We start from the raw sequence: 9,513 nt of genomic DNA on the forward strand, positions 1-9,513 counted from the left end.
GGGCGGGAGGGCGGGCGGTTACCGGGGATCTGAGCGCCTTGCTCAGGTCTTGCCCTCAGATCCACCCAACTGCTGCCTGCCCTGTGAGGTTTCCCTCTCCATCCAGATGTTTTTCTTTCCTGCTTAATGAAAGCCGTAGTTAGTCCCCAGCCAGGCCGGAAAATGAAGATTGAGACGTTACCGTGAATAAACGGCACTTTCCTGCACAGTACTTCGCTATTCTTTTTCCATTCCCCTTTGGTAGATGAGGCGTTTTGATGGCAGGGGGACTTTGTCGTTAGGTATGTCCGCGGCCCAGCCTCTAAACCTTTTCCTTCAGTCCAAAATCTGGCACGGGTAGTCTCGGGAGACTCGTAGTTTGCTGAAATTTTCTGGCCGGGCTACTAAACTTGTGTTTTAATTTTGTTGAATGTGGTGATACCTGTTGGTCAGGATCAGCAAGGGATAACACGCTAATGGTTGTTTCAGGCTGTTCTGGTCAAAAAATATAAGACTGTCGTTGCCAGGACTGTAAATACAGAGTTCACTGGCGTGATTGACTTAACAGCAGAGGAAAATCCCGTCAATAAAACCTAAATATCTGAAAAGCGAAACAAACACCAACCCTCTGCGCATTCCCCTTGGTGTCCCCCAAGACGAATACAGGTATTTGCGAGGGCCAGACTTGAATGAGGAATTTTTGTGGGAAAGTAAATTCCCCAAACCAAAACGCTGCTTTTCTTTTGATGTTGAGGACAAGATTGTCTTTCTGGGGCAGGAAATATTTTAAAAGTTGATGCGAAACTTTGTTAAATTTAATTCTGTTTCTTTATTCTCTCCGCAGAATCGGGCGCAGCTGTCTGTGAATTTTTTTTAAAGGCGGCCTGTGGAAAAGGCAAGTAATATTTTTCAATACAGTTATACTCGTGGGGGTGGAGGGCGGAAACTAGATTTTCTAGCACTGTCTACAGTACTCTTGTTTTTTGTAAAGATGAGGGGATAATCCAGATAGAGGCTAAAACTGAAGGATGTTGGAATAACTGCAGCAATTGTGAAATAATGGTATTTTTTTAAGAATTGGGGAGGTGAATAAGCAAAGCTACCGGTAAAAGAAGGCTTGAACTTACCACGTGCAGACTGTGCTGTGGATGTGCCGGTATTAGTTGCTGTGGTTCGTGCTTGCCAGGATTAAGAGCTGGAGACTACGTTGCTTAGCTCATTAGAGGGTAGCATCAGACTTGTCTGGAACTCCCTTGTTTGCCATTGCCACTGAAGGCTAAATTCGTAAGAAAAAGCCGTGTCTTCTGAAACCCCTCTTGCAGAAGGGAGCGAGGTGTTGCTGTTGTCCTGTGCCTTCGTGTGCCGCGGATTGTAATTGTTCTTTTTTTTTCCCCCTTCTTGTCCCGTCGTTCTGCAGGAGGCATGTGCCCGTTCCGACACATCAGTGGGGAAAAGACAGTTGTTTGCAAACATTGGCTACGAGGACTGTGCAAAAAGGGAGACCAGTGCGAGTTTCTGCACGAGTACGACATGACCAAGATGCCCGAGTGTTACTTCTACTCCAAATTTGGTAAGGGGCATTGTAGCTCCTACTTAGCGTTCCTTGCTGGCGTGGGAGTCTGGTGAAGAGAATCCTGGTACATCCTTCTCATCCGTCTTCAGAGCATTACAGTTCTTCTGTGTCTGATGATATTGTTAGATTGTACTTTTTCAGATCTGCGTAGTCCTTCACCTTATTGTCCCCCTAAATTTGTGACGTATTGTAGATGTCTTCTCTCTCAAGAGCTTGTCCCTCGGGGGAAGAGGGGGGAAGTTCAAGTTTTTACTGGGTCTTATGCCTTACGTTCTGTTTTGGGTGTGAGATGAGTAGGCTGAGCAGTTGGTCTTTGCATGACTCTTATTTTGGGGAGTTGATGAGCAGCAGAGGGCATGGGGGTGCAAAACTTTTATGCACTTGCTTTCCAGCTCTGGAGATCTGGACATAATGAGGCAACTTGCTGTCAGAAACTTACAGTCTTGTAGGTTTCCTTGGATTGAGGTTAGTGCGCAATTTGTAGTTTCTCCACACTTCTGGTGCACTAAATGTTTGGTTTTTGTTATCATGACTGCTCTTTCAAATTTAGTTGCCGCATTGTTTTTAAAAGCACACATAAATAATCCAGTCTGGTAGAACTTTACTCACCGGGGGTGAGCCCTTGGTGTTCTTCATCTAGGTTAAGGCAGGCAGTAAGACTGTTGTGCCTGAACTTATAAATGTTGGTAACAGCTTTGAGGGAGCTACATGATCCAGGTAATGTTTTGGGAGTCATTTGATCTCGAACCTGCACAATTGACTAAGAAGTGTGTTTGCCTTTGGTACAGGGGAATGCAGTAACAAAGAATGTCCATTCTTGCACATTGACCCGGAGTCTAAGATCAAAGACTGTCCCTGGTATGACAGAGGCTTCTGTAAACATGGTATGTATGTCGCACAGTTGCTGGTTCTGTGGCTATAAATGAAGGGTAGGGTGTTGCTATTCTTTCTTTGCGCGATCTGCTTGTGTACCTGCTACTGCTGAGTGCTGGGGTACCTATATGAGGAACGTGAACTACCGAGCTTTGTGTTGCAGGTCCCCTCTGCAGACACCGACACACTCGAAGAGTCATTTGTGTGAATTACCTAGTAGGATTCTGTCCAGAGGGGCCTACCTGTAAATTCATGCAGTGAGTATGCTTCCAGGCTTGTCCTGTAATCTTGTGTTGCCCTTGTGATCCGGTATGTGTCAAACGAGGGTGCTCCCGTGCTTCCCAATGGCTTTGGAGATTTGGCCAACATCTAGTTTGTTGTACCGATTTGAGGATATGGGGCAGGGCCTCCTCAGGGAGTTACCAGTAAGACTCTGGAGCGGTGATCAGATGCCATCAGTGCAGTGGGATCACATGGGTTTATATTCCAGAATATTTCACAGGTAGAGGGATATACTACATACTGGATTGCCATTTTTGTATATGTAATTGCTGAGCATCAGAATGCAAAGAGAATTGGGGAGGGGGAGATCTATTTCCTGTGAGCTGAATTTAATTGGCTGAATGTCTGTTTTGTCATTTGGAGTTACTTGACTGAGCCGATGGTAAAATGCTGGCATACGATTTGAGAATCAATTTTCTTGTTTCCATCTAAACCAGCCCTCGGTTTGAACTGCCAATGGGAACCACAGAGCAACCACCGCTGCCTCAGCCGACACAAACACAGCAAAAGGTACACAGTTCCCCTGCCTCCCCTACGCACCCACCCTCGAAGCATTTCCCACGGTGCTTTAAAAGGGGGCATATTGTCTAGTGGTCAGAACTGGACACCTGGGCTCTTGGATCTGGCTTGCTGGAAAGCCCTGAGTGAGGGAAAACCTTTCCTATTTTACAACAGGGCGCGATACTCTTTTGTGATTAAGAACTTGGAGACAAGTCCTAATAAACCGCAAAGCACTGTCCCTTCTCTCGCTTCCTCCCAGCCCTCTAATGTCCACCATCTGATCGCAACGGACTGCTGCTGCCTTCATCCTGGGACCGTGGTGTTTTGCTTTGTTCTGGTTCTCCCCTCGCCTTGGTTAACCTTCTTTAGTACTGTCCTCCAGCTCAGAGGCCAGCAGCGGCAGTTCTGTTGCTTGGGGCACTGCCTGGCGGGGAGGGTGCTATGCAAGAATTGAGCAGTGAGCAACCCTGAGTGCCGCTGTAGTGATGAAAGCCCTACCATTGCTCCAACTTTACAGGGAGATCTAGTCACAGAACACTCCCACGTTACATGGAAGCACATCGTATGTGGTTGTGCAGCAGTCTGCCAGTTTTTGTAATCTGCGTGACATCTCTCAGTGATGGCAATGATATTTTAGCAGCCTAAACCTGCTCTCTAAGTCTGCTTTCCAGAGAGAAGCAGGATCACTGGGCTTTGTAAGCCTCAGTGCTTGATTTCTTCTCTCTGGTGCTCCAGCTGGCAGAGCACCCACACACGGATTTGGAGGAAAATTGATCATTTGATATATGGGGTGCTCTTTTCCCTTCTTAACAAAATAACAACCATAAAGGTCTTTATCCTTGATGCACTTAATGAGTGACAACTCTTCTCCTAACCAACAGAGGACACCCCAAGTCATCGGAGTCATGCAGTCTCAAAATAACAACAGTGGGAACAGAGGACCCCGGCCGTTGGAGCAGGTCACCTGCTACAAGGTAATTCAGAGGGGAGGGACGAGGAGGGAAAGCAGAGGGTGCCAGATTTAAGAAGCGCAGAGCGCACGTCACCTGGACTACGTGACGCTGCTTCGCTGCTGGCTGCTTGTCACGGGCAGAGGAACGGACTGTTGTGATGAGGGGTGTTGGTCCTGCGAAAGGCGCTTTCACGGTGTGAACAGGTTCACGAAATGTGCGCTCTGCTCAACAGACGTTGCGTTTTGCATGTGGATTCAGCTGTGGGAGTTAGCATTGAGTTCTGAGGCCTCTAGGTCGCTGGTTTGCCAGCTCACGGGCTTGCTGTGACAGTTAGGGCTGCTGTAAGACAGGCTTTGCTTGTCTGCTAATAAACAGGAAGCCCTACCACAACGACAGTTCAAGGAGACTGACAAACTGTACGTTTCCAAGTAAGAGCTAATATTAGTTTTGTCTCATGAGTTAATTTGCTTATACTTGGTGACTGTAGAAAGATTTTCTTCTCCCCTGTTGGCATGAAAGGTCCTTGCGAGTAACAGAAATTGAATATGCAAAGACTGTTCGGTATCTCGGCTGTAAATGCACCCTGTCACTGTCAAACCATGGAATGAGCTATTCACCTTGGTTGCTCATTGAGGAGCACCGGTGAAACCTTGACGCAATGGCGTTTCCATCTCTCTTTATTTTTCTACAAAAGCCCCAACCCTAGCCACTAGAAAAGGGCAAAGAATCTTCCTGTCCCATCAGCTTTGACAGTTACATCGTTGCACATGCCAACTTCTGTGCCTTAGGTGCTTGTTTGGGTAAAAATTACTGTTATTGGACAGGGATGTTAAGTAGCTGAATCCATTTCACTGAAAACCTTTAATAGCTGCTTATTATTTTAGCTGCAAGTAAATTGCGTATCTGGAGGATGCTGTAGCATCAGATACTGGCATTTCTCTCTGGGCTTGAAGAGCTTCAAGGTGCAAAGTCACAGATCTGTTGTTCAGATGCGCTTTTCGCTGTCTAATTCAGGATAGCCGATCAGGAGAGTCCCCATGTATCTCTGATGTAGTGCGTATCGGCTGGAGTAGTCTTGGAAGCCTCAAACATTGAAATTCTCCTTGTGTGTTACAGCCCTTTGCTGTTTGTAGCGATGGGCTGAGGGCTCTCTCCTTTGTGGCACGTTACAATAACATGGCGTCGGGTTGCTCCCGGCACAGAAGCAGCTTTTGCTCCGAGGAGTAGAAATAGCCCATAAATCATGTCCCTTGTGACACCATGTTTCACTTCACCTGCTAAATGCTGCATCTTCCATATGTGGAAAAGATTCCAAATCGGAACAGTTGCCGGCTACCTTAATAAAGGCAGCTAGAGGAATAAAGCTGTAACTGTGTAATAATTCCTCTCTCTCTTTCTCTTTTAGTGTGGTGAAAAAGGTCATTATGCCAACAGATGCACCAAAGGACATCTGGCCTTTCTCAGTGGACAGTGAAAGAGCAGAATGAAGAGTGCAAGGGAGCTATTAACACTGAGAAAAGGTTTCTGCCTAGCACTATGTCGTGAACTATTAATCAGGTTGTTTTTTAATGCCATTACTGAAAGAACTGGTCAGAGGCTGGCTGCTGCTAAGCAACATTTTTGTAATTGTCCACAACTTTTTTTTATGTTTTAACCTTTTTAAAATAGATTTTGGCCTCCGCCTATTTTCATTGAGCCCTGCTGAAAGGTAGATCTAAAAGCCAATAGATATGCAAACCCCGCACCGGTGCAGCACTCTACGTAATCGCATCTTACGCCAGTGTTTCTTTAAAGTGTTTTCCTTCCGCCACTTCTCTTTGGAAAACCTGCAGCGTTTCAGCCCTCCCTGTGGAAGCAGGAAGACTGACTGGGAAAACTAATACTTGAAATGCCTTCCCTTCAGTGAGGAAGCAGGGATTCTGCTGTCCTGTAGCTCTTAAAAAGCAAAGTCGTGTTCCCGGGTCCAGCCTGTTGTAGTCGATAAGCTTGTCCTGGTGGCTGACTTAACGCATCACGTACATCAGGCTGTAAAACTCTCGTCCACTTGCTTTGTTTCTGTGCTTCTTGCTATACTGAAGGTTAGAAATTCATCTTCTGGGTGAGAACCGATCAAGGGGAGAATAAATTGGCATCTCTGTGGTTAGCCAAGCGATGAGGAACAATGATTGTAGGAAAGCTGCATCTGTGCTCATTTTCCATTTGCAAAAAGCAAGGGGGGAAATGAACACGGCTTGAAGAGTAGGAATAGGAGAGCCTTGTCTCGGTGCCCCCGTCGTCCAGCTCACACTGAGCAGGTATTTCCATAGCCTAGAGAAGACCAAGAAGTGGAGATGTGTATTCTTATGGAACACTGCTTTTAAAAGTGATAGAGCATTCTTCTGAGAGCAAATTTTGCAAGCCAAAACCCATTCATTTTGTGAGAAGACTATTTCAAAAGGGCCAATGATAAAAATGCGAATTAAAAAAAAAATTGCACCTACAATATGAGCCTTATTGATTCTAACCCATCTCTCATTTGCTGACTGCCTTTATACTTTTTTTTTTTAAATTGAAATGTACTGATTGAAAAAGCTGGCTGTGAATTTATTTTTTAAGAACGAGGTAGTATGACTAGATTAAGAGAAGTGACCGGAGCCTACGTTGGTTTGAATGGCTGCGGTTATTTCACTGTGGAGAGTCGGAGTCAGTCAAAATAGAAGTTTGAAGGCTAAGCGACTGTGGTGTGACAGACCATCAGACGCTTCTCGCAACACGTCGTGCCCCCAGAGGCTGAACAGCGGCCAAACTACGAGATGCCTTAATCTGGCACACGGAAAGGGAACTACACCGCTTCGGTGTCTGGCTACCTTCCCCGTCTAGTTCAGGAGTTTACGGTCTTCGCTACCTGAACAGATGTTTCCCAAAACTAAAAGCCTTCCGGTTACCACTGAAGCTCTTGAGAGATTCTTCATATCCCCGAAGAAGTGGTTTTCCTTCTCCCTCCTATTTGGGAAAGGATACTGTGGGTTCTACCCGCAGTGCCCAGCTGCAGTTTCAGGTGTCGGCAGGCGGGATGTGCTCGCCTGGAGGGGTCCGTGAGGAAGGTCGTCAGCTGGGGCCAAACCCGCAGATGCACCTTTAAGCTGCATTTCTGCACATAACGTCTCCTGTTAAACTTCTCACCGCTGCATTTAAGTCAAGAAGCAGTTTTCTTTTAGTTTTAACTTCACAGACCTTTGTTATATTAAAGGTCTTTTAAGCTTATACCCGTTCACATAACCTTCCAGCTTTTTTTAGTAATAAAAGTAGAGTTGTGATAGAAATGGGTTATCAGAGGCAAGAAGCATTAGAATCCCAGTGACAGAATGAGAGTTGCAGACCTCCTCAAAGCTAAACCGACCTCATCTGAGGCAATGCTCTGCGACGATGGGAAACTGCCCAAATACCTACAGTCCCCCGGGCGACAGCCTGACTGGGAATCAGAAACACGTGGCCGCGCCAGCAAGCCTCTTGAAGCTCCAATACTGTTCTTTCAAATCAAAATATTATATCCTTCAGTTGTCCAACCTGTACATAATGGCCATTAAGAAGCAATCCAATGCTTTTGACTTTTATCAAACAGTTAATCAGTTGCAGTAGTTTCCCCAGTTCATAACGCAACCCAAGTAGCAGACGCTTTCCCCACCATCTCTGAACTTAACCTTGAGGGGTGAAACTCTAAGACGACAAACTCACTGGCACAGTACAATTAACAAGTCAGTTACGAGAGCGTCAGCTCAGTAAATGTAAAGTGTATGCACTTTATTATTGGTCATAATGGTACAGGCTTTAGTAGTCCTGACGTTTTCTGTCAGGGTGTCTCTTCCAGTAGCCAACTCTGTTCAAGAGCTTCACGTTCTGGAATTCACACGTCAGTGGTACTTCCTGTGGCGGTCATGTTCTGCATCATTCAGAGAAAAGCAAGTTAGTTTTACTGAAGTCACAAGCAAAAAACACCACACCTGAAGTTACAGGAAAGAAAGCGCTCTTAAAAAAAAAAAAATCTGAGCATGAAGTTTCTTAACTGACATGACTAATGACAGTACTTAACTGTCAGGTCAGACAGGCAACCAGATCTACGCTTTTCATCACCAAGAAAACACTGGCCATCTGATAACCTACTAAAAGCATTCGAGTTCTCTATAGCTGGACGAAGTCTGCTTGCCCACAGTCCTGGATTCAAGCAGCAACGGCTAGCAGAGTCTTTCATTTTATTTCTAAAAGCAGCAGCAGCAGATTGTTTTTATTGCCCCCCACAATCTTCCCAGCTGCACTACACGCGTTCAGCCATACTGCTGTTACTTACTCAGGTGACTGTAGCTCCAGATGTAGCTGACAACAACATAACCAGCAAGCACCATGGAGATACCACCGAGGCCCCCTTTCTTGACGTTGATATATTTATTGTAGTATCTGTCATAACCTGTGTAGGAGAAAAGTTTTCACAGCAGCCAGATGAGTTGCGTGTTTTTCTGTGTCGGGGAAAAGCAGCCCGGTTTCAGAGAACTTCAGGGAATTGTTTCTAACGAAACATCGGAGGGTCTCAGAAGCAAGTCTGAGAGAAGGCAACCCGTGTGTTAGTTAAGCAAGGTGAACTCAAGTTAATAGTGCTAAGCCTTTAAAAAAAAAAAAAAGCCATTTATCATTTTTCCCTAAACATTATTGTGACTTTCATGAGCTCGAGCTGCTTTGGAATTATCTAACTCTTTCACGCCAGTGTATATACATTACGTTGACACTTGCATTTGGTATTTTGTGTTTAAATCTACCTGAATGCCGTATCTGTACAGCAAAGGGCATCGGTCGAAACTTTTGCCAAGCCATCTATAAAAGCCCTGTGTCCATTCTTGTCATCTTTAGGGATCGCTGGCATTTTTTTTTTTATTTACTTGTGACGTTGGGAAACCTCAAGATTTTCAGCAAATAGGTTCAGGTGCCAGAAGTAAGGTCACCGTATTTCCTCTTTACACAAGAAGGAATACTGAAAACAAACCTCTGGCGGATAAAGCCCACGCGAGAAACAAATTTACAGATGGGAGAACAAGATGCTACAGGAGGCACTGTTCCGGGAAAGCAAAAATCGCCATGCAGCCACCCTCGTACTGCCGGATCCCCCCTGCCACCGCCAACTCCCACGCCGGCAGGCAGGGATGCTTGTGCACAGATCTGCCCAGCTCCGCCAGGAGAAGGGGGTCACAGCCTCCAGGTCTTCGCCGGCTGAGGGGGCGCGGAGCTGTTGCCGCAGGGCGGGCAGCCCCGCCGCGGGCCCCCCTCAGCCCCCCCTCCCTCACCTCTTCCCCGGGCCCCCACGACGCCCCCGGGGGGCACGGCCCT

The 9,513-nt window shown here is 46.3% G+C and overlaps 2 protein-coding genes across 2 annotated transcripts in view; one reads left to right on the plus strand and one right to left on the minus strand.

Annotated features, from left to right (window-relative positions):
• Nucleotides 1–244: 244 nt before the first annotated feature.
• On the plus strand, nt 245–6,566 carry CPSF4 (cleavage and polyadenylation specific factor 4, 30kDa). The gene is made up of 8 exons (XM_009326214.1): nt 245–281; nt 824–874; nt 1,397–1,549; nt 2,341–2,436; nt 2,589–2,682; nt 3,145–3,217; nt 4,090–4,182; nt 5,567–6,566. The coding sequence occupies exons 1-8, from the start codon at nt 245–247 to the stop codon at nt 5,633–5,635; spliced, it is 666 nt and encodes a 221-aa protein (XP_009324489.1). The 3' UTR covers nt 5,636–6,566.
• Nucleotides 6,567–7,912: 1,346 nt separating this feature from the next.
• The window catches only part of ATP5J2 (ATP synthase, H+ transporting, mitochondrial Fo complex, subunit F2), a 3,027-nt gene continuing 1,426 nt past the window's right edge, over nt 7,913–9,513 (minus strand). The window contains exons 2-4 of the mRNA XM_009326215.1: nt 9,471–9,511; nt 8,486–8,602; nt 7,913–8,080 (exon numbers count right to left, since the gene is read on the minus strand). Of these exons, the coding sequence (XP_009324490.1) occupies nt 8,052–8,080; nt 8,486–8,602; nt 9,471–9,511 (187 nt within the window). The 3' untranslated portion in view covers nt 7,913–8,051. The remainder of the gene's footprint in view (nt 8,081–8,485; nt 8,603–9,470; nt 9,512–9,513) is intronic.

This window comes from Pygoscelis adeliae, unplaced genomic scaffold (genome assembly GCF_000699105.1).
Source record: "Pygoscelis adeliae isolate BGI_AS28 unplaced genomic scaffold, ASM69910v1 Scaffold456, whole genome shotgun sequence".
NCBI classification, from domain to species: domain Eukaryota; kingdom Metazoa; phylum Chordata; class Aves; order Sphenisciformes; family Spheniscidae; genus Pygoscelis; species Pygoscelis adeliae.